General features: G+C 46.6%; 1 protein-coding gene across 2 annotated transcripts in view; it reads right to left on the reverse strand.

Annotated features, from left to right (window-relative positions):
• Positions 1–25,561, reverse strand: part of WAS (WASP actin nucleation promoting factor) — a 372,670-nt gene that overhangs the window by 143,767 nt on the left and 203,342 nt on the right. For both annotated transcript variants that reach the window (XM_069647523.1, XM_069647524.1), the window contains one exon: positions 8,928–8,970. In XM_069647523.1, coding sequence (XP_069503624.1) covers positions 8,928–8,970 — 43 coding nt within the window. The remainder of the gene's footprint in view (positions 1–8,927; positions 8,971–25,561) is intronic.

Below are 25,561 nucleotides of genomic sequence, written 5' to 3' on the forward strand. Positions count from 1 at the left end.
GTACGAACTGGTTATTGTGAATGGACACGCCCTTGCTATAGAATAACAGAGTGACCCAGCAAGACGTTATCATCCTTTGGAAGCCTCTGTTTAAGTTGGCAAGTGATGTGGAAGGTCTGAGCCTGGATGAGGGGGACCTAACTAAAAGGTGGTTGTTTAAAAAGACATTGAGACTCTTGAATATTACAAATAAGGAAATTGTGATTGAAAGGCGACAGTGAACCCGACTGAAGGACGTCAATAAGGAAATTGTGATTGAAAGGTGATAATGAACCCGACTGAGGGACGTCAAGAGAAAAGTTGACAAGAAGCTAAGTGAACAACACTGTGACGGCAAGCATGAACCCAACTGAGGGATGTCCACAGTGAATGGTTCACCTGAGCCCAATTGAGGGAGGCTAATCGCCAAGAGGAGGATCGGAGCCCGGCTTAGGAGGATCTAAGGGTGAAGAGTAATCACCCTAAGTGAAGGTTACCATAAGGAACTTTTGTATTGCTGTTTTGGTCATCTAAAGCAAGAGACTTTGCATGAGAAGATTCTTGGACACAGAAGGCCCTGATATGATATGATATGGCATTTATAAAGCGCCTAGTGTTTCAAGGTGCGATGGGACAAGGGAGGGGGAACAGAGGGAAGACAGAGACAACGATCTTACTAGGCCAGGTGACTTTGAGATCGCGCAAGTGCAAGGGGAGGGGGGAAGGGGAGATGTGCGGGGGAAAAAGGGGATGGGGCAGTGCATAGGATAAACAATAAATAAATAAAGACAATAAATAAGAAGGGCAAGTGCAAGGGTAAGTGCAGACATCAGATGTCAAGTGCTGGTAGGGGGCTGTAGGGATACAGAATAGTCCCTACAGTCCCAGAATGAGTGCAGGGGGCAGTACAGGTGTGCAACTGGCGGAGAGTGGACCTGGGCCCGAGAACAGAGGGTAGCCAGCTAACCAGTGCAGTTTCAAAGTCAGCAAGGAGATCAGCAGGGGCAGGAGGAGGGAAAGCTGAAGCAAAGAGGAAGGTCCTGAGGTACTTCCGGAACCAGAGATGGTTCTCTGCAAGTCTCAGAGAGGCAGGGAGGCTGTTATAGAGAGAGGCCCAAGCAGAAGAAAGAGATCTACCACCAACTCGTTGCTTGGAGAAGAGGCTGACCCTGAGGGAGTTGGAGGCGGATGAGTGAAGAGCTCGAGATATTTAGGAAGAGAGAGTTGAAAGTATTGAGGCCCCAGAAGGCCTTGTGGACAATGCAGAGGGTTTTGGAAGTAATCCTCACTGCCACTGGGAGCCAGTGCAGAGATTTCAGTCCTGGAGAGATACTATCCCTGGGCTTGAGGCCAAGGACAAGTCTGGCAGCCCTGTTTTTGATGAGTTGCAGAGGGCGGAGAGTAGAGGCAGGTAGATTAAGAACAGGAACTGTTATATAGAAAAGTAACTGTGAGCTCGTGCCGCAGAAGCCCACAGCAACCCAGGAGTGCGCTCTGCTCAAGAGTCCCACCTTGTCCCATGCTAAAAACGTGTCAAAAGCAGATCCCGGCCATAACATCCTGACTTATCATTTCTTGAACACTTCTTTCTTTTCTTGTGAAACATTACCCCACACTATTTTGTAACAAAGCGGTAAGTATTGGCAATAGGTATTTTAGTATAGGCGCTTTTTATTTGTCTAGACTCTACTAGGACTGTATTATTATTATTATTTGATGGTCATAGCTTACTCCCATCTTACATTTAAGTTTAAATTAGGCGCTATCTCACCCATTTTACAGTTTAATAAACACCCTTGAACTGTGATCACTTGTGTCTGTCTTGCTTTGATACCATGCCTATTTGTCTATTTGGTAATTTCTTAGCGCATCAGGCAGAATAAACTGCATTTGGGCGCAGCTGTTAACTATAAATCGACTTTTAACTGTGAGGCACTGTACTCGCCCTTACCTCTTGGATTCACTTAAATAAGAAGGTTTTAAGTTCTTTTCTAAAGCATTCTTTACACTACCCAGGTCAGATGACAGATTTGCACGAAAGGACTGCTACAGACCTCCACCAGAGTTTCCTCTGGCTTCGTTCAGCCCAGGCATAATTCATCATCATTTGGGTCCTATCACACATGCTCCACCTCACTGACAGATTGGGCGAGTGGGGCCACCACAAAGGGATCCCACCTCAATATGCCGCACATTCATTGTGCCACAGGGTTTCATTCGGCCCTCCGACTCGTGCATGTGTTAAGACTCCTTGGTCCGTGTTTCAAGACGGTTTGTGGGAAATGGACATCACTGCAGACCCCTTCAGCCCTCCGTGGGCCTTCCTGCATGGCAGCGTGACGTGGTCGGGGCTCATGGAGAACAGTCCACCCCAGTTGACAGTCACACTGATAGTAGGGGGCTCCATTCCCTGTCGCGGCCCAGGTGACCTCAGAGGTGCCGGGACGGTTTCTTGAGGAGGGCGCCGCAGCAGTCAATCTCCATCGGCCCCTGTGAACACGGCAAAACTGCTGCTAGCAGGCTGTAAGGCTCTCCACCGGAGCCACATACCCCCTGGGGCCTTCCCAGCCGACATAAGGTCGGTGCACTGACACAGAGGAAATTCGGCCTGGGGCTGGGTGCACCCGGGCAGCGGTCCCATGAGCGGATCTGCCATTCCAGGCGACCAATCTGCCCGTCGTGTTGAATCCTCCGGGCAGACTACATGGACCCCACCCTTTTATCTCTCAACTGTTTCACGCCCTCTTGACCTCTCTCTTCAAAGTTATTTTTAACTTTCCCTTACGGTTCTTGTTAGCTATCGGTCTTGCACCCATATTTATCCATAGATAGAGTTTACCACCCACTTGGGCTATGATATGATATGGCATTTATATTGCGCCTGTACACAAGTGTTTCTATGCGCCACAAGACAAGAGAGGGAAGACAAACGATCCTACTAGGCCTTGTGTCATTCGGATCGTACAAGTGTGACAATGCAAAGTGCAAGGGGAAGGGAGAGGGGGAAGTGCAAGGGAGAGGGGAAGAGCGAACAGGGCAGCTTGACTCTAAGTAAGTGCAGCCAGGGTTGCGCGGCCCTAGGTAAGTGCTAGGAAGTAGGGGGGCTGTAGGAGTTACAGTTTACAGCCCCTAAGTGCACAGTAGGTGGGGAGGCACTGCAAGGAAGACTTGTCTAGGAGGAGCCTGCTACCCAGTGAGAACCTGAGGGTACCAGGCAACCAGTTGGCACAGCAGACAGATAAGTTAGCAGGGAAGTGAGAGAGAGAAGACCGAGGCAAAAAGGAAGGTCTTGAGCTGCTTCTGGAACTTCCGGTGATCCGGCTCAAGTATGAGAGGGCCAGTGAGGGACATCTACCCCCACTCTCTGTCTAGAGAAGCATCTGACCCTCAGAGAGTTGGAGGTAGCAGATTGAAGGGCTCTAGAAGGAAGGTATTTCGGCAGAGACAGTAGGATGTAGTGCAGGCCCCGGCCCCAGAAAGCTTTGTGGACGATGCAGAGGGTCTTGAAATTAATCCTTGCAGCCATTGGAGTTATTTCAGGTCTGGAGAGATACAGTGCCTGGGCGTGAGGCCAAGGATACCTCTTGCAGTCCTGTTCTGGATTAGTTGCAGAGGATGGAGAGTAGAGGCAGCCAGATTGAGAAAGAAGCTGTTGCAGTAGTCCAGACTGGATAGAATCAGGGCTCTGGAGACAAAGAGCTTCTGGGGGAAAGTGAGAAAAGGAAGAATACCTCTGAGGAGGTGCAGCTGGAAGTGGGCCATTTTGGCATGGTCCGTGATGTGAGGAGATAAGGAGAGAGCGGAGTTGAAGATGACACCAAGGTTTTTTGACTCACAGGGAGGCGAGAGTAGAGGGCCCAAGGAGGGCGGCCAGAGTGAGGAATGGGAAAGCGGGAGCAGGGGTCCCAATGAGAAGGATCTACGTCTCACTGACATTAAAGGCATACTCTAGTAAAAAAATTTATTTCAAAAATAGATAGCCCACATTAAAAAAAAATACTAGCATCCTCCGTTTTAAAACTTCCTATGTAAAATTTTGAGATATTTAAGCTCAAAAGCAAGCACAAGGGCGCCGCCATTTTGTGAAATGGAGGCCCTCCTGTGCTGGCTTTTGCGGCACTAATGAAGGAAAAGCCAGCCAGCTGTAGTAAACAAAGTCTACCGCTGGGTGGCTTTCCCTTCATTAGTGCCGGGACTCGGAGGACGCGGACCGGAGACCAGAGCAGGAAAGCTGCAGCTGAATCTCGGTAAGTGCTATACAAAAAATAAGCACTAGCTGCGATTTTTTTTCTAAGTTTTCCGGGCTGGAGGAGCCCGGAAAACTTAGAAATAAAACCGCAGCTTTAAAAACGTTGTATTTATGTTTGCGGTCGCTTTTGAAACGACCGCAAACATAAATAAAACGTTATTGTGTTGGAAAACGCTGCGGTTATAAAACCGCAGCGTTTTCCAACACAACCGTGTTGTGTCTGCCTGAATCTGCTTTACCATTTGGGGCTCTCGGGCTCCCGAGAACCCCAAATGGAAAAGCAGATTCAGGCAGACACAACGCGGCGTTGCGGAAAACAACCGCGTTGTGTCTGCCTGAATCTGCTTTTCCATTTGGGGCTCTCGGGCTCCCCACGGGGAGCCCGAGAGCCCCAAATGGGAAATCAGCTGCAGGTAGAAACACTACGCGGCATGTAAACACAACCGCGTGTGTTTCTGCCTGCTGTGGCTTTCACTTTGGGTCTTCGGTGCTCCCCTGGAGCACCGGAGACCCAAAGTGAAAGCCACAGCAGGCAGAAACACACGCGGTTGTGTTTGAAAACGCTGCGGTTTTTCTTTCCGAGTTTCGCAGGCTCCTCCAAGCCGGATTTGCCTGAGAAACTTGGAAAGAAAAATCGCAGCGTTTTCAAACACAACTTTGTATTTATGTTTGCGGTCGCTTCAAAAGCGACCGCAAACATAAATACAACGTTTTTAAAGCTGCGGTTTTATTTCTAAGTTTTCCGGGCTCCTCCAGCCCGGAAAACTTAGAAAAAAAACCGCAGCTAGTGCTCATTTTTTGTATAGCACTTACCGAGATTCAGCTGCAGCTTTCCTGCTCTGGTCTCCGGTCCGCGTCCTCCGAGTCCCGGCACTAATGAAGGGAAAGCCACCCAGCGGTAGACTTTGTTTACTACAGCTGGCTGGCTTTTCCTTCATTAGTGCCGCAAAAGCAAAAGCCAGCACAGGAGGGCCTCCATTTCACAAAATGCGGCGCCCCTGTGCTTGCTTTTTCGAATTTTGAGCTTGAATAGCTCAAAATTTTACATAGGAAGTTTTAAAACGGAGGATGCTAGTATTTTTTTTTTAATGTGGCCTATCTATTTTTGAAATAAAAATGTTTACTAGAGTATCCCTTTAAGGCAGAGATCGTTGGAGGCACACCAATCCTGGAAGTGGATAGACAGTCAGGAAAGAGCGAGGGAGATGAGGCAGCTGAGGGAAGCCTCATAGAGAGCTGAGTGTCAACCACATAACACTGAAAGTTAGAAGAGAAGGTGGAAATTAAGTGGGCCAAAGGGGCCAAATAGACATTGAAGAGCCAGGGTGAGAGGATAGAGCCCTGGGATACACCACATGTGGAGAGAGAGGTGGTGGAGAGAAAGGACCCAGGTTTGACCTGGGAGGGTCGGTCCAGGAGGAAGGAGGTCAGCCACGCCAGGGCCTGATCAGTGATGCCCAAGTTCTCACAGAGTCGACTGATCAGGGTGGCATGATTGACCGTGCCAAAAGCAGAGGAAAGGTCAAGGAGGATGATGACAGAGGGAGAGCAGAAATCAAGATTAGAGTGCAGGAGAGCAGTTTCTGTGCCTCTGGCTGCTCTGAAGCCAGAGTGATGGTCATGGAGACAACCAACAGATTTAGTGTGGAGAGTAAGCTGGGAGATGGCTAGCTTTTCCAGGAGTTTTCCCAGGAAAGGAGTGATCGAAATCGGGCTATAGTTTGATGGACGGGTAGGATCGGCAGTAGGCTTTTTAAGGAAGGGTTGCACATGGGAGTGCTTGAGGATAGAGGGGAAAGATCCAGTGGTGAAAGAGTGTTTGCAGGAATCAGCCAAGGCTGGAGCAAGGGTGAAAATGTGATCCTTGATAGTTCTGGAAGAGCAGGGAAGCACCTGTTTGGACAACACTTTCATAGATCGGACTTGTCTAGAAACATCATCAGGTGTTGTCCGAGAGAAGGGGGAAAAAGGAAGAGGAGAGGGAAAGGGAGCCAAAGGGGGCCTGAGAAAGGTAGAGGAAGAGGAAAGTGAGGACAGGCTGTCCTGAGTTTTTGTGGTGAAATCAGAAGCCAGCACCGTGCAGAGGGCCTGGGAGGGGCTCGGAGCATGCCCATATGGTATTGCGATGCATTCCAATAGGCCCGGGCGAGAAGGGCCCATGGTGTCCAGAAGGAACGGCAGGCCCCCCAATGACTTCAGCTGGTCAGGAGGACAGTCAACCGCGGTTGCAGCCATTCTGGAGCTCTGGCCAGAGAGCAATAGAGCTTTTCCCTCCAGAGAGGTACTGGTACTCCACTGGGGCACCCCGGGTCTGCTGCTGGGCAGGAGGACCGTCAACCCACATGCGAGGCAGGCGCCCAACGGAGGGGACAGCACCCCTGACTATGCTGGATCTCTAGCCAGGTCATCAGAGCTTTTCCCCACAGGGAGTGACGGGAATCCCACTGGGGTGCCCTGGGAACACTGCTGGGCAGGTGGACGGTAGACCCACGTGTGACACAGTGCCAACAGGAGGGGGCAGCACCCGTGGCCATCTCTTCTTGGGCAGCGGTTTCCCCGTTGCTGTTCTTGCCAGCCTCCCACTGTCTCACTGTGGCATTCTTCGTTGATTCCAAATTCGCAGGCTCTGTGGAAAGTCTCTGCTCTGACCCCACAAGGCGCAAGGGGGCTTCCCCTGCGTACAATACTCTCTCTTCTTCCTTCTTCTACTTGTTTCAGTTAAATACACATCTATTCTTAAAGAGACATTCTCTTTTCCTTTTTCTACTAGATTCACTTCAGCATTGCCTGCAGTCAAATATAAAGATGTTACATTCTTCTTCCCAGCAGGCAGTCCCATATATGCTGTTATGTTGGGCAATCTAGGGATTTCCTCATAGGAACGGGAGTCCTTGTCCCCTAAGGGGGAGTCACTCCCAGTGAGGGACACTTACCCTAAGGAGGGTATATCAGAGCAGGATCGCCTACCTTTTAGGGGGTTGCTCCCCCTTGGGGAGAAGGGATGAATACCCTTGATTTGCCACAGTCGTCAATCATGGGTGTGATCTGCCTTTTGCTGTAGATTGGTTGGTTGGGCAGATGCATCTCTACAGAAATGCAAACCTGTCCTAGTTGCTTGAATTTTCGTGTAAGGATAAGCAAACCTGTTCTGTGGGGCAGCGAACAATTCGCTATTATGCCATCTTTCTCCAGAGCTACAAATTCCAACTATTTCTCAACCCCCGCACAAACCCACTTTCACTTACTGCACCACCCCACCCCTCCCTTCCATGCTACAACTATTCCCATTCAACATATACACACACACAAACTTACCCCATACAGCTACAACTGGTATCACTACATATTATCCCCACCAAAAATATCGCCATATATATGGTCGTCAGGAACGGCCATAGGCGATATTTTTGGGGGGATAATTTTTGGGGGTTTTGGGAGCGGGGGTTCCAGGGGTGCCCCCCACTCCTTTAAAAATAATGCAGGGTTGCAGGGGTGTCCCCCGCAGGTTCCATGCCTTAATATCGCTGCAACAATATGGTGATATTTTTGTATGGCAATATTTTTGCGGGGATATTAACACATGGAACCCTACGACTGCAGTCTTGCCGCCCCGCCGCACCAGTCAAATGCTGTGCACACTCGGGTGCGGCAAGGGGAAGCCAGTTCAATTTAGAAATCTCTAAATCGATTTTGTTTTCTCTGAGTTTATTTCAATGGGTATTTTCACTCTGGACCAACAGGGGCACCATCTGTTGTGTTAGCTCAGTGGTCTCTTTTAGGCCATGTGGACTGTGACAAAGTAGATGAGTTTGTGTAACAAGCAGCATGTCATGTTGACTGGAATGCATCTCGCCAGCAGGTGTGACTTGCCTCCAGAGTGTTTGCGAGATGGGTTCCAGCTCATCTTCATCTCCCTGTGATTTGGTACTTTTGGGCGGCATCCTGCGAGGGTGTCGGATCCACCCTCATACATGAAGTTTTATGAACTTCTTTGTGGCTGGGTCTGTTTCTCTGATCAAGCAAAAATGATTATTAAGCCAACCTAACTACATCATCCAGCATGGTTCCATGGATGAAGCCCCATCTTGGATGTCGAACAGAGGGGCATGAGGCAGACTTAAAGAACCACATTGTCATTCTGTATGAGGGCATGGTGCAGATGTGGTCATTGTCTATCATAAGGTTCTAGATGCAATGATACAGGAAACAAAGGCAGGTCTTTGGATGGGTCAGAGCTCTTGATTTGGATAATCCTCATCGGCAGATTTTGTGTGGTATAAGCCTTGTAGATTAGCGTATGATACAGACAGGGGCACAGCTTCTATGGTGGAGCACCTGCCTTAGGTATCCTGATTGAGCTCTAGAAAATGTAGTGTCAAGCCATTACGTCACTCTGTCACAGCACATGTACATGATCCACCAGCCCCAAGGCCAAGTGGTGTGGGGTTTCACACCTAACATCACCAACAAGGAATTTGGGCAATTGGCCGGAGGGTCATAAATGTAAGCCTCTTTAAACTCATGTATGGTATCATAAATGAGCTGGGCAGTTTAGGGCAGGTAGACGTTTCAGTTGGTAAGCAACACTGCCCATGTGTTCTACTACTGTTATGACTGATTGTTTATGGCTGCAGGGTGACTAGTCTATCAAAATAACCCACAGGAATGATATAAACCTCCAATGTTGATCCATACTTACATCAAAGCCAGTGTTAGGGTCCCATCCGACATGCTTCACGTGCCTAAGGTGCGAAATACAAACAAAAGCAGGATTTAGATGATTATTTTAAGACATTTGGGCTGGTTGGTTGCAAATACTAACGTCCTGGGTCGAGGGGCAGGACCCCTTTACGACCTTGTTAATGTAATTTCTCATTCCAAATGTTCACAAATCTGGGAAACAAGAAAAAAGCTTCAGAAAGCATTGCTGCCTTTTCCTGATTTAAATATACAGATGAAGGCCACAGAACTTGTCCAAAAACTGTCAGTAACGCCAAGCAAGAGAAAGGGAATGTCCTGTGTTTCTGTATGGATTTACAGGAAAGTGAATATCAATGGTGAAAATAATGCCAGTGGCATTCCTTTTTCATTTTTACAGTGGTGTGCCCAGCCCTATGCCACCTTCCCCCTCCCTGCACCCACCATCTATACCCCAGAACCTAAACTCCATTAAGGGGGGGTAGTGAAATTGAATGTCACCAGCAGCGTTTTGACCGTTGGCCTTCTATTGCTGACCACTTTGCCTAATATGAATTTCCCAAGGTATGTTTTTTGGTGTGCAAGAGCAAGAGGCCTTTTGTAGTTGCATTTGTGAATTTCTTTGATACCCTCAACCACCAGAGGACCTGATTGGAGCAAGCTACCTTTACAGCACTGCACACAGGGACGTCATTTCACCAAAATGCTATGGGTATCGGAAGTGACATCACATGACCCTTGACCTATGACATCATCACAGGAAGTGATGTCATTTGACCCCACCCTGAAGTGATATCCCGGGAAGCGATGGAATGCGACCTTTCACCACTTGACAAAACAAAACAGGAAGTGGCATCACATCATTGTGCCTAAGTACACTACACAGACTAAATCAGTGATCACCCCCTGAAGTGTGCCTGAAATAAACCTTTAATGAGTCTAGCAATTATTGTATAGAATTCCAGAAAGACACATTTTTTTTCTTATTTAGGGTTACTGCTGAAAGTGTTAGACTTGTGGAACCCCTGTTCTTTTTTTATTTTATTTACGAGGCCTGAACAAGAAAGCCAGCCACTCCAGAAGCAAAGAGCCACATGGCGCTGGCCACAGCTCAGGAGCATTAAATTAAAAAAATGAATGTTCTTTTTTTTTAGGGGTAGCAAGGGAGACCACAGGGGTAGAGACCTCAGGGGTAGAGACCTCAGGGGTCGCAGTTGCGACCCCTAAATGACGTCCCTGACTGCAAGCCTTTCATCAGACATGTTCATAATTGACATTTTCCCCAACGTTCAGATCAAAGTTTGCAAGTACAGCTTCAAGTTGAATCAGCTGTAGCTAATGCAGTAGTCCTGAGGCTGTATGGTGACATGAGGTATGTGACAGGCCTTGTCGCCAGGCCCTGTCAAGAGAGGGAGGGAGGGAGGGAGAGAGGCTGACCCCTGACCCCCCTGAAGGTGCCAGAGAGTGGACCGGAGCAAAGGATGTCACAGAAAAGCAGTGGGCCAACGTGGCAGCGGACACAGAAGCTGCAGCAGCAGCAGACACCTGCAGGCAAAAGGTAGTGGTTCAGTGTTCGAGTCCAGTCTCGCTTCAATATTTGAGGAAACTAGACATGTTGTGGCTCTAGTGGATTTGCATTGAAATTAAGGACTGCCTTTCTACATAAACGGACCCCGGCGTGTAGCGCCGGTGCTCAAGTCCAGTCTTGCTTCAGTCACAGTGAGGTAAGTGTTATGGAGCTGATACGCTCCAATGCGCTGCACACTCGCTCGTCCCAGGGCACCGCACGCGCCAAAAGGAAGGGAGGCCCACACAGTAGATACCGGTCTCAACTCCGTCTTTTAATGAATATTCAACTTCCCCTTGATCCCTGTCACATCCCCTTTCCTCCCGTGTCCATCTCCCACCCTAACCCCAACTCCCACATAATGATGGGGTTGGAAACTTAACATAGGCATGACAACCTTCCTTCTTTTTAAATAACTAGTCAAGAGCTAACCCATCTCTTTAATGAGTCTTCTGGATTTAGTCTTTGCTCTGACTGGGTGGCCTTCTCTCGTCGGCTCGGTGCTGCGATGAGGGCATCTATCTGATGTTCCTCTGTTGTCGTCGCCTGCGGTTTCTTCACACAAGGCTTCCTCGTCCCCCCAGTATATGAGTAATCAGAATCTTCTCTGACCCAGGTCTCCTCTGGGTCCTCAAAGTCTTCCATGACACTTCCCAAGGTGTCACATCACCACGGCATTCCTTGAAGTGCGACACATTTCTCGTGATCTCCCTGCCTTCATCATCAGCTGTGGTGATCATTGTGTCCTTCACCCTTGTGACAGTGAGGGAACCAGTGCGAATTGGGAGTCCTCTTTCCTTCTCTGAGTCTGGCGCACTATTACTCTGTCACCTTCCTCGAAGGTGTGTTTCTGAGCCCCTCTCTGCTCCTCCGCCGCAATCTTCTTCTGCTTTTCTTCGGTGTCTATGGTTCGGAGCTCCTCATCCTCCGGTATGTTGTTACCCCCCCAGGGGTCCCTACAGCAGACTTGTCCATAGTTTGCAACTGAACAAGAGGTCAGCTGGGCACTGGCCGGTGGTGCTGTGGAAAGTGTGGCGGTAATCCCACAAGAGCTGGTACAACGTCTGTTCGAAAGGCTTGTGGGACAATTGAGCCACTTGTAGTGCCCTCTTCAGGTTTCCCATGAAGCGCTCAACCATGCTATTGGCTTGTAGCCAGAGGGGTATGATTTTCCGATGCTTGAACCCCATGTATTGGCAAAGTCCACACTGGTGAAGAGCGGTCCATTGTCAGACTTCATGACTTGGGCCACCCATAGGCCGTGAGTATTCGGTCCAGGAACAGGATCACTGCCGTTGCCGCTGTGGATGGCACCATTTGTACTTCTGGGCATCTTGAGTATTCGTTGATTACCACTAGTGAGCAGGTGCCATCCCAAAGGGGGCCCCAAAAAGTCAATAGCCAGTTCTTCCCATACTCTGCTTGCGAGTGGAGACATCCTCAGGGGGTTTGGCTGGGGAAGTGGCACTACCACACTGCAAATGGCACATTTTTTAGAGTGTCCTCCACCTGCTTATCCAGACCTGAGAACCAGATTTTCTGTCGCAGTAGCTTCTTCGTTGAAACCACCCACCTGTGTCCCTCATGTGCCAGATCGATGACATGCTGGTGTAGCGACTGGGGCAAACAATTCGGCGGTCCTTCATGATGATGTGATCCTCAGTGGTGGTGAGCTCATCCTGGACGAGTGAGAGGGCTTTGATGGCACCCTGCAGCGTCTCAGCCAGGTGCCTGGCCCTTTCTTTTGCATGTTTCATTTTGCCTTGACAAATGCATTCGACTATGATCGATAGAACCGGATCCGCCGCTGATTCCTGCAGAAGCGTCCTCCATGCTATGGGGAATGGGTCATTTGGTGGGTAACGTACTATAGATATGCGTCTGCAATTGAGTGCTCGGGTTGTGGGGGTCCAGTAGGGTGGCGTGAAAGGTAGTGAGCTGGGTTTTTCTATTTTCCTGGCCTGTGGAGGATGGTAAATTTGTAGTCCTGGAGATGGAGTCCCAATCTTTCTATTCTTGGCGGCATCCGGGCTCGTGGGTTACCATAGATGGTGAGAAGGGCTTGGTGATCAGTGACCACTGTAAATACTTTCCCAAATAGGAACAGGTGGAAATGTTTGCAAGCAGGGATGACCGCTAGACTTTCCTTTTCCTCCTGTGAGTATTTTTGCTTGTTGGTGGTTAGACTGCGGCTTGCGTATGACACAACTTTCTTGATGTGTTGGGTACTAGGGTCGTATTGTGCGAGTATGGTTCCTAGTCCCACGGTGCTTGCATCTACAGTTAACTTCTGTGTCTTTGGCAGAGTTGAAGCATGCCATGTCGATGGCTAAGACAATGCGTGTTCGGATTTCTGTAAATGCAGCCTTGCATTCAGGTGTCCAGACAAAGGGCCTGATCACGACCTCGGCGGTAACCCTTAAATCCGGCGGTAGCGCTATTACCGCCGGATTTAAGGGTCCGCCGAATCAGGGCTTCGGCGGATTTTGCCCCAGCTCTTGGCTGGGGGGAAATCCACCGAAAATTTGCACTATTACTGCCGGCGAGAAATCTGCCGGCGGTAAGAGCGCAAATTTTCCCCATTGAGCCCAATGGGGAATGGGGCATTCCCGAATGGGCTCAATGGGGAATGGGGACTTCCAAGTCCGCCCAACTCGTGATCCTGCGCTATTAGCGCCGGGGGCTATGGCGGTCGCGCTAATAGCCCACGCGCTAATAGCGTTAGCGTTACCGCCGAGGTCGTGATCAGGCCCACAGTCTTGGTTTACTTTGGTTAATGTTCGGAGTGGGGCACTCGCCGTCCAAAGTTTTCTAGAGAACGGGAGCAGTAACTTGCCAGTCGTAGGAAAGACCTGAGGTCCAATACGTTCCCGGGGTGGGGAGCTTCTTGTAAGGCTTTGACCTTGTCTGGGTGCGGACGCATTCCCTGGTCTGAAAATATGTGTCCAAAGAACTTGAGGAACTGCTTGGCAAATTCACACTTGTCTTTGTTGAGCGTTACATGGGCCACTTCTAGGGACATGCAGACCTTGTACAGAGTGTTGTTGTGTTCCTGGGCTGTCTTGCCAAACACTAGAATGTCATCGTTGTAGATCAGACACCCCCCTGTATGTGCTTGATTACCTGGTGGATCTCTTCCTGAAAGATCTTGGTAGCTGAGGATATACCAAAGTTCAAGCGCTTGTAGCGGAAGAGCCCCACGTGAGTCACTAAGGTGGTGATATATCGAGACTCCGGGGCCAGCTCCAACTGGTGTTAGCCTTTATTGAGTTCAAGTTTTGAGAACATGGTTGCCCCGTTGAGGAGGTGGATCATGTCCGTTATCCTTGGGGCTTAGTGCCGTTCTCGCTGGAACGCCATGTTGGGACAGTGCATATCCAAGCAGAGACGGATGGATCCTTCCGCCGATTTCTTAGGGACTAGTACAAAAGGGGAGACCCAAGGGATGGGTCCCACTGCTGGCTCGATGATATGAAGGTCCATGAGATAAAGGTATATCTTATCTCCTCTTCTACTTGCTTCTGTATATCTATGGTGATGCTCCTGTAGTGCTGAGCGACAGCGACGGGTTGATGTGGAGTTTCACTTTGCAATTCTGTAGTTTGCCCAAACCTTTGAAGAGGTTCGGGAACACTTTTGTAAACCCCCCGCCCCACTCCCTGGGCCAGTTACTTGTGGGTCATCATGCGGTGTCAGAAAGAGGCAAGGGTCAATTGAATCCTGTCCAACGTAACTTATACTCTACTACATAAGCCACTATTTGTGGAAATAAGACAAACAGCCAACAAGGGCCAAGGAAAGATCTATTGAGAGTGACATTTTCCTGTAGGAGTGTTCCTTACAGAAGGGTTATCGAAGAGCAGGAATGTCCTGCTCCATCAAGAATGCAAGAGGACTGGTCCTGGATAGCATAGGCAATAGCTTCCCCCAATAACGTCTAGATCGAGGCTGAGGATATTCCAACTCTAGGGTCATTGGCTTGTTGGAATAATAGGAGATTTCAACATCTGTTCAATGTTACTCATCTAAACTTGTCTTTTTACGATATTCTATGTTTGCAGGAAACGTGGCTTCGTTCTTCTCCAATGTGTGATGGTTTCTCTGTGTATTTGAATCCAGCGCTGAAAGGCATAAGGGGGAGACCCTATTCCAGCTTGCTAACCCTGATGATAAATGGACAAGGCCTTTTGGTGTCTGAATTAAGAAACCCGAATCCATTTATTCAAATGTTGATACTGAAGTATGATGACTCTATAACTTCCGAATTCAAGCCTATTGTTTTGTTTAATCTATATTGGAATTCGGCCATGATAGATTCAACCTCCTTTATTGAGTCTGTCCGAGATTTAATGGATGAGTGTTCCATTGAATTGTGTGATCCCTATTTTATTATCTGTTTGGACCTAAATATGAGCTGTTTAGACCCATTTGAGACTACCACCTTTTCAGCTCAAGAGAGTGGTCCTGTGGTCGCGTGAAGTGAATGAGAGAGAATGTCATATGTTGAATAGGCAGACCAAATGAGATATACCAGGGAGATCAACTTGGGGTTGCATAAACACAAAGGCCATTTTGGACAAATTTGGAAACACAAAGTCCATTTTGGACAACCTTTTGTTTCACAGAATCTCCTGCATCGAATAGAGTTACTAGCAGTTCTCCCAATGGAAAATAGTGACCATGCTCTTTTAAAAATGACATGGAAGAGCTGGAAGAGATGACCCGAAGTGGATAATATGGGAACACTCTATATTACACTGGGGAGGAACAGATTAAGGATTAAACCTAATGATCTAGATTCAATTTTGATTAAATATATTGGGATCTTGGAGGGGGCAGGTCGGGGTTGGAATATACCCCCATTTTTCTCCATTATGAAGAGATTGGGGTAGTTATAGGAAGCCTGATTTCCATCCCAAGCATTGTTACAACAAGGCTTTGGTTTGAGAGACGATCTTAAGGCGAGGCATAATGAGATCATAAAATGCACAATAAAAAAAAGGAAGCAAAAATATAGGAATTGGGTAATCTCTTTTAGAATGATGAGATAACAGCCGGAGGTGGAACTAATGTTGAGGGCAATTTGCAAAAAAAAGGTGTGACAAATCTGGTACTTAATTAGCAAAAATAATGTATTTCAGACCTCCCTCTTGACTAGTGGGGTGCCTGAAATGTGTTGGGTTAGTCATTTTAAAACTTTGTGCTACCTCAGTGGTTGAAGACGAGGACAGTCAAACTAATGGTGATTGGTCCCTGGATTTTGATAAAGACAAATAATGGCCTTAGTAAAAAAACAAAGAGCCCATCGCGTGCCTCTGGAACTGATGGTCTCACTAACTATATGCTTAAAGGGGCACCAGAAGTATGGGCTAAGTTTAATTGCTTGTTGTTTCAGCAGATCTTGAAGTCAAAGGCCACCCCCATTTATTGGAAGTCGGCAATAATAATTCTGATCTTCAAGAAGGGGGATACGTCGAACCCAAGAAATCTTCGGACTATAGCCCTATCAGATGTTCTTGGCAAATTGCTTGCATCAATACTTCTAATGTCACCTTATCAGCTGGGCAAAGGAAGAAGGTCGCCTAGATCCCTGTCAAACAGGATTTACCAAAGGAGTAGGTACTGATTTAAATCTCTACTTACTAAACACTCTAAAACTATGGGCGTTCAAGGAATGGACAAACTATTTTTAGCGTTCATAGACTTGGAACAAGCCTTTGACAGCGTGAGCAGGGATAGTTTATGGAGAAAATTGTCACCTTGGGACTGCCCTAGAGACCTGCTAAAGGCTATTCAATCTTTATATTCAAACAACATGGTGCAGGTTAGACTAAATTCACAATGCTTGCTTTCTAAGAGAATAGAAACTTACAGAGGGTTGAAGCAAGGCTGTCCTCTTGCGCCTGCCTTGTTTAATCTATATCGATCAGAAATGAAAGGTTTACTGGGTGAAGCTAGGGCTTTCCCGACTAAGGTCAACGGAAATGTGGTACTGTGGTTGCTTTATGCGGATGATTTGGTCCTCATAGACCAAACACCCATAAGGCTCCAACATAGAATGACACAACTACAGGCTTATGACCTTAGAATAAATGTGAACAAATCAAAAATACTGATCCTCAGTACCTTAAGGGGCAAACAAAAAACAAAATGTGGATGGCAAGTAGGGAGTGGGTACATGGAGCAGGTCAATACAATACTTTACTTAGGGATTCGTATCAACATAAGCCTGAACTAAACCCTTGGGCTGTAGACTTAAAATCAAAAGTTAATATGTAATCTGCACAAGGGACTATACTAAATAAAAGGTACGGTAGGTTCACCATGTTACCTATTTTGACATTCTACAAACAGAAGGTTGTAGCGGTTCTAACTTATGGAGCAGAGGCAGGCTTAAACTTACCATGGCAAATTTCAGAGGCCCTAGAAGCAGGGTTTTGGAAGAAAGTGTTACGGCTTCCGAAAGGCCTCCCAATGGCAAGGGGACTTCAATCTCTGTATTCAGGGACACTTTGGAAATCTTTGGCCCTTGTGCGAAAATATGTCATGCAAGATTCTGCTACCTCGTATGACATCTTAAAAATAAGGACATGGAAAGAGGCCATTCCTTGGAAACAGAAATGTATATTGTTCAAAGGCCTTAGACACCTCAATGGAAACCTTGATACAAAATCCTGAAGCTGTCAAGCAAAATCATAGACATCAAGACTGGATTGACACTCAGGGCAAGAGAGAAAGCTATATATTAGCCTTGAATCTTGGCTTTGAATCTCAAGCAATGAATGTCAGACCTAAATACATAGCTAAGCTCCTGAGCCTTTATCACTGGAACCGGTTTCTCCACCTAATATTGAATCTGTACGCAACCACAGAGGTATTGTTTTCTCGGAAACAACATCCTTGGACGGATAAGGGGTGTAGATGGTGTTTAGATTCGGGTACAGTTGACACATTGAAGCACATAATAACTGAATGTCCTAACTTGACTTTGTTAAGATCAGTTTATCTGAGAAAATGTGTTGAGAATGTTACTTCACTAACTCTTGAGGAATGGTGGAGCATGTTTAAGCTGGTGAAAACACATCTTTGATTTTTGCACGGATAACATTTTTAGATGATGTTTTTAATTCTTTAGAAGAGGTTATCTATTAATTTGTTCATGTTGTAATAATGATGATGATCCTGGTTTTATAAGATCGAATTAATTGTATTTTAGGATTTTGTTATGTGAAAGGTTTGCAATAAACCAACCACAAATAAAAGATAAATTTAAGAAAAAGGTGGTGACCCGAAGCCACAGCGAGATGCTGGGGGCGCTTTGCGGGGCCGCCACACGAGACATGAGGAGGAGCCACGGGAGGAGCCATGGGTCGTCACAGTGTCTGCTGGAGCCCAGGCCCAGAAGTATGAGCCACTAATCCACCAAAGAGTTTGTATAAATAAAGGCCTCCAGGAAGTCCCTACCAACGCCACAAGCTCAACAGGGAGTTCTAAAATAAAAATAGGTCTGCAAACAGGCCTTAAAATTTGGGAAGAGACGTTTCACATAAGCCTCCCTGCGGCCCACAGTAGATATGCAGCAAGGCCACATGGAACATGGGTTTGGCTTACAAGCCCTTTTGAGCCCTCCACATGTCCTTCCCCTGTCACACACCTGAAGACCATGTAAGTGATTGGTCAGGGTAAGTTGGCCAATTCTGCGAGAGGGTGGCATATTTAAAAGGTAAGCTTGGGGATAGTTAAGGCAGATTGTAATTTCGTGAGTACAGGAGGTGGAGGAGGAAGTCTGAGAGACCCGAGGCGGAGAGCGTGGAAGGATTGTGGCGGTTATTGGAGAGAGGGTACTGTGGAGTGGTTGTGCATGAGTGTGAGGAGTGAGTGTAATGGAGGTAAAGTAGGAGAAGGAGGTGAAGTGTTTGTAAGTGGAGGTAGTGGTAGTGGGGGTTGTGAAGTAGTAATGTTATTTGTTACTTGAGTATTCATCAAGTGCTAGAATTCCATAGGAACCGGACAGGCAAACCTATATATGGGTGCAGATATCAAACTAAGAGAGCCAGAAAACACAGCTGTGAAATGATCAGCAGAAGAACGTTTTTTTCGTTTTTTCCGGAATGTGTGACGAATCGAGGGAATTTGTCCTTTCTTCCCAAGGAAGAGCCTTCCCCCTGTGAGGCTAGGGGAGGTGTGGCCACTCCGCAATACCCTCCCTCAGGGATCAAGGTAATTGGGACCTCACTGGCAGAGACTCCCCCTTTGGGGACAATGACTCCCTTTCCCGTGAGGAACCCCCTAATGCCCTCCACGTGATTGCTTATATGGACTTGTCTGAACTACCAGGACATTATAAGTTCCATGATTTAAATAAGGATAAAGTGAACCAATATAATTGTCAAGATGAAATTGAAGCTAACCCTTTAAATGAAAACTTGCAATGGACTATGCTGAGGAGATTGGAAAGGAACAGCTCACCACTGAGAAGGAGAACAGAGAGCCGAGGGAGACAGGGGAAGCCCCCTGTGCGTAATAGGGCTGAAGGAGGCAGAGCTGACGAGGAGCGCCAAGCCTGTGTAATTCAAAATGGCTCAGACGACGGGGCGAGAGATGCTGAGAGAAACTCTGTGAGGCCTGTGTGAGAAGAGAAGACATCCAAGGGCCCTCGAGTAGAGTGCTTGGTGGTGGCGTGGCCGTGCGAAAACCGTGGTGGGCAACTGTCCTGTGGAACAATGCCGACACCACCAGAGGGAGAAAGCGACTCCCCCAATAGACCCAAAACGACACTGGAGCTGACCGCGTATGAAGCAAATACAAAAGATGTGAGAGTGAACCGTGGAGCAGCCAGGAAGTGGAGGAAGAAAGAAAATCCCTACAGGTACCAGAGATGTTAGCCCACAGTGCAGAAGGTAATAAGAGCAACAGGTTTACCTGAACACTGAGAGGGAGTTATTATAAGCAGAGATAAACTCGTCCTAGTACCGATGAGAGAAGAGCGGGAAACAAGTTAAGACAAAACTGTGTCCTGGTAATTGCCTAACCCTGCCTGACCATAGTATTGGGACATGTCAGGTATACGGCTCCGTTTTCTCTCATAGCAAGCATTCTGTAAGAAAGTGTTCATGTTTTGAAAGGGGGCGTTGAGTTCCTAAGTATACTACCTGGTAGGATGAGGCAAAGGTGTTACAGGGAAGGGGATACCGTGTCTCACCATCCGGTTTACACCACCACTTTTCTTCACACAGGGCACGGCGGTTCCAGTGTTAATGAACAGTTATTAACGGCTCAACATTTCAGTCTCTAAAGAGTGGAACGCTGTATGACGAATGCCTCCACAGGAGCTAAAACTGTAAGTAGGTGCTGTAATCATGCTACTACGCAATCTTATGCCATCACGGGCACTCTGCAATAGAACAAGGTTGACAATTACGCATCTACAAAGACACATCATAGAGGACTTTGTGATCGATGGAACTTAGATACTGTTCTTATACCGCACATACCTGTAACGCTCACCTGATTCCCGCAGAGGCGCCGGTCTTGACTGGGTGAATGCCGTATCTTCAAAGGTGATGTGTAACACACGGTTGGCTCTTTGGGCTGGACCTCTGTGCACTGTATGTCTGACTCGAAGAGTAAGATGTCTTAGGTAAGTGAACGCCGAGCTCTCCATCTGCCTCGGGGCAGGGTGCCGTAACCAGTTTCTTCACTGGATAAGGGTGCAGGCCTCTTGACCTCAGAGGACTGCTGTCCGTCGTTAACTGCACGAACGGTAAGTTCTGGGCACTTCAAATGTCTTAAAAGTCTTTTGTAATGATATCTCTTGTTTTGCAGGGTTCCGGCGATGGCGGATGGCGGGCTGATGAGAGTTGAGGATCGAACCCGCCTGAGGAATAGAAGCGCCTGGAAGCACTTAAGTAAGCGCTTGTAGCCTGCTTCACGATGCGCACTAACTGTCCCTTTTATCTTGCAGGTACAAGTTCGGAGCTTTAGAGAAGCTGAAGGGTGCTGGAATACCCACTGGATTCAGCGTGGGAAGGAGTAATGGCACGTGAGTAATAAAGTTGCCCAATGTCTTTAAACGCACCTTCTTTTGTCTTTCAGATGCGGGATGCAGCGCCGAAGGCCCCCGGAGCGTGCGAAGAGCTGGTAAGCTTTTGTCTGTCAGATGCCGGAATGCAGTGCGAAGACCTCCGGAGCATGCGAAGAGTAGGTAAGCCTTTGTCTTTCAGATGCCGGAATGCAGCGCGAGGCGTTGGTGACAGCCGATGGACCAGGTAAGAGATGCGCTGCCACTGAAGACCGTAGTGCTAACCTGTTCTTTCTTTGTCTTTACAGGTGTTGCTGAAGACTGGATTCCAGGATGGTAAGCCTTTGTTCCCTTAGGCCCAGGATCAGAAGCAGAAGACACGATGAGCGTTCTGCTGCAGAGAATGCAGAATAACGCAAAGCAAGATTCATCCATCGGGTGTGGTTTAAATAGCCTCCTGTAGTGCTTAGGTCTCTCCTTCCACAGCCACGCCTAGGTAAGAAAAGAGTTCCTGCTTTCCAGAAGAGTTCCAGTGTTCTGAACCTAGGGAGTGGCTCCTGCCCCACCCAACAGGAAAAGTAGTCCCAAACAGAAGAGGATCAGGGATTCAACTGGCAGGTAAGTAAGCAGCATGGTCTGCTGCAGGTAAGTCCACCCAAGCATTATGAGCCCGGCGCTTCCAGCGCTGGGACTGGGCATCTTTATGAGCCTGGTGCCACTGGCGCCAGGACAGGGTCCAAAAGGTCCCAATTGGGACTGGCTGGCACTCGGAACCGGGGTTATGGGTCTGCTTCCAAGGGAGTCGGGCAAGTCCTGATCTTTTGGAAGCAGAGATCATGACAATACCTCTCATTCCATCTGATACATTTAGCCTTTTCAATGACCATTAATAAGTCACAGGGACCTATGCCCCCTTCCTGGAAGCGATCAGTGGTAATTCCGATATTTAAGAAGGAGGACAGAAGTAACCCTATGAGTAAACGACTGATATTGATCTTTAAGATATGCTAGAACGGAGTATGTTATGACGGGAACAGCTAGTATGTGATTATTTTTTATAAAACCTTTCATTTACAAAATAATGTGTTCATGTAATGTTATTACAGTAAGGAGAATTGTAAATTTAAATGGGTACATTTGCTATTTTGATAAAGCTTACTACTATACTACTAAGCATGTTTCTATTTTTATATATTCTTATTTTTTTTACTACTACATATACTTATTATATGATGTTTCAAATACCTAAAATAGATGTACCTGAATCACGTACTTTCCCTGCAATTGTATTGTAATTGCTTACTAATACATGAAATTCAAACCATTTGTATATTACATATTTTTATTTTTATTTGTATACATTGATAAATACTATAAAAGAATGCTCCACACATAATCATATACTTTGTATCAGTGGTTGTTCCATGTTATGTTGTTATTAATGTGAAGTGTAATATAATATGTATCAAAAGAGGTGAACAATGTTATTCTAACTTATATGATCAATAATGTCAAATATGATGTAATTATTGATCTCATCAGTGATGTCTTATATGATGTCATTAGTAACGCCATCAGTGATGTTGATGCAATATGTGGTGTAATTAGTGATATCACCAGTGAGGTCACCATTGGGGGTATACACAGCACAACAGGGGCCGTATAGTTAAAGTGCACTTGCTTGAAATGCGAGTGCTGAATTGTAGGGGTTTTATTCCGTTCAATCTAATCACCTTAACTCTATTAAGAAATGTGTTTTCACTAAATTTCAAAGGTTTTGTTATACTATAGTTTGCTCAGGGCACACTAGCTCTGGCCTTTGGCCGTGGCCACTTAACATGTTGCACCAATAGTTTTCTTTTGGGCCCACTAGCCATGGCCAGTGGCCATTACCGAACATGTTGCATAGTTTCTTGAGGTCTCACTAGCTATGGCTTTCGGCTGTGGATTCTGCATGTGTTGCACCAATAGCTTCCTTTTGTCAAACCATTAATTGTTACCAAGCACCCATTGCCCCCTGCCCAGTAGAAGAAGGCAATGCAGATGTTAAACCTTTATTTTTCTAACTCCTTATTCCTGTGATAAATTCACAGTAATAATTTCCAACAACAGAAATTCCTGCGGAAGAGTGGCGGTTCAATGAATCCCTCCATAACATGAAAAATAGTTCTGAATTAAAAAGTCTTCCACGTCCTCAATAGTACTCAACATGTGTCCCCCTTCTTTTTTCCAGGTCCCTTCACTCCACTCAATTGCCTTTTCCTTCACCTAAGCCGCTCCTATTACCCCTTATAACTCATCGCTTCAAGTGACGCAAAAAAATGTCTGGGTGCGTCTTGCGGCATTGCCGCGGTAATCACGTGAGATTCCTGCAGTCTTCCCCAGATAAACCAAAAATGTTCTACCCATAACTGGCTCCCCAAACTACCTCCAAATCCCCAACTTCCCACAGTATTTTCTTCACCACTCCCAACCTCTAGCCTGATGTGATTGCTATTGGTATTTATATAGTGCCTACAGGCAGGCCATCTAAGTGCTGTTGTTCAAAACAATCAGTGTTGCACTTCGAGTGACTCAAAAAACAGAAGAGTTTTGAGTCTCTTTCTGAAGTTGAGAACGTTATTAGACTCTGAAAGGTCGTGGGGAGTTCATTTGAAAGTTGAATGACATCCCTTTTCCTCTTCCAAAAATTGTATTAAGTTCTTTGATTTACAGCTTCTTCCGGTAATATCGCAGGAATCACTTGCATTGAGCAAAAAGAAATGAAAGCTTTTCATTGCTGAAAAGCCTCTTAGCCTCTCTCCAGCAAAGCACCAAGGCCGATAGATATAAAGGTTTTAAGGAACAGGGGGTGCCCCCATATCTCTGTTGACTATTTTAAAAACAACTGGATGAATTTATCCCAAACCAGTCAAGGATATTAAGTCAATGCTTTGTGCCCAAATTGTTTCTTGTTTGGTCCAAATCTGCCAAGTGGTTTTCCCGCTCCAGCTGTTCCAAAACTGCACATTTTCTATATGGGAAAATAAATGGAAGTAGGCTGAAAACTGCCTTTTTATGTTCTCTTAAAAATGTTTTCATTTTTGTAATGAATTGTTCCCACAATTTCCAGTTTGGGTGGCCATTGACAAACTTTTGTTTGGAAAATTTCATCCAAATCCTTCCAGCAAGTCAAAAGTTATTAGCCTCGCCCAGCCTCTATGCTGCAAAGAACCAAGGCCAATATAAAGGTTTTAAGGAGCAGGGGCACTCTTCTCTGTTTTTATTTTATTTTTTTGTTTTTTTTTGTTTTAAACTTTATTTACACAACATCCATAACAAATCCCAATACAATCAGCGTATATCAAATAACACATGAAAAGAAAAACACAAGAAAAGCACAACATTTTACACAGTACTATGTACACAGCGAGATATACAATACCCTACATCCCCAACATCTCAAATACATCTCTCAATTACCCCCCCACCAAACAACTATAATGTCAATTTAAAACAACTGCAAAAATCTACCCCATATTTTCTCAAACAAAGCCAATTTACCAAGTCTCCTATACATCACTCTCTCCATATTTGCCAATTCATGCATCTCAGACAACCACGTCTCCACATTCAATGTCAAAGCATTCTTCCAGTTCCTCAATATAATTCTTTTACCAGTCATCGCCCCTCTGAACAACCACTTCTTCTCACTTTGAGTGAGATCATCCAAAGACTCATCACTCCCCAATATGATCACACTAAAATTCAATACCGGGAGACCAACAATCACTTCATCACACACACGTCCAATCTCACACCAAAACAGTCTCACCAGCCTACAATCCCATAATAGATGTTCCATCGTACCAATCTAACATGAACATTTCCAACAATCTGCACTCTCCAACAACCCTCTGTTACACATTCTCTCAGGCGTCCAATAAATTCGATTAAGAATTTTAATCTGTCTCGATCTTTCTGTGAGTCCCAGCAAGCACAACTTCACATTCACACACATGTTTTGCCATAAGCCCTCTGTGATATCCAATCCGATTCTCCTGCCCCATTCCTCTCTTAAAGAATCATTTCCCTGATAACACGACACAAATGCTTTATACAGGCGACTGGCCAGTCCCCCACCCGAACCAACCAAATTCCTTGCAAACAGATCCAGTGCAATTTTCCTCTCCAAATCCACAACTCCAATCGCACGTTTAAGCTTCACAAAATCAAAGGGTCTAAAGTTTTCAATACCATATTGTTGCTGCAATTCCCTTGCATTCATCCAACGACCATTTGTAAACAGATCAGTAACCCACATCACCCCACCCAGAAACCAATCTGCCCAAAAGACCACCTTGCCATCTATTTTGATAGCAGGATTTAGCCACACCGAGGCACCGGGCTCCTCAAAGCGTCCACCTTCAAATAACGGCACTCTTCTCTGTTGAATATTTTAAAAGCTACTGGGTGAATTTACCCCAAGCTAGTTGTTTCTTATTTGGTCCAAAAATATAGACATAGGGAGTTGTATGAGCACACTGTTAAAGCAATACTGAGAAACAACATTGAATCATCCCTCCCATTGAACTAATAACTACCACAGAATGATCCCTCATTATTGAATGCACCCAAACAGTTACTAAAACAGAATGCTGAAAGCCCGTGGGGGAAAGGGCGCGGGAGTCGGCGTTTCGCTCCCGCCCCAGCAGGAAGTTTGCCTGAGCCACGCCCCCCACTCTACAACTATTCTGGCCTCCCCCCGCATGGTGAAGTCAGTGGGGGAAAGGGCATGGGAGTACGGCGTATCGCTCCCGCTCCATCAGGAAGTTTGCCTGGGCCATGTCCCCCCCTCTCAACTATCCTGGCTTATCCCCGTAGGGTGAAGCCTGCGATGGAATTGGAGTGGGAGTTCAGCATCCCAAAGGGAGTTTGTCAGCCCGAGAAGAAGGCTATTCTACTGGTCCGGTTTTGTGCTCAATAATAGAAGCTGTGCCGGGAGAAATGGATTTACAGGTGAGAAGTTTCAACCCCTGCAGCATGATTCCTGACCCAAATGCCCCTG

The sequence above is a fragment of the Ambystoma mexicanum genome, chromosome 2q, assembly GCF_040938575.1.
Source record: "Ambystoma mexicanum isolate Mex_15411 chromosome 2q, UKY_AmexF1_1, whole genome shotgun sequence".
NCBI lineage: Eukaryota > Metazoa > Chordata > Amphibia > Caudata > Ambystomatidae > Ambystoma > Ambystoma mexicanum.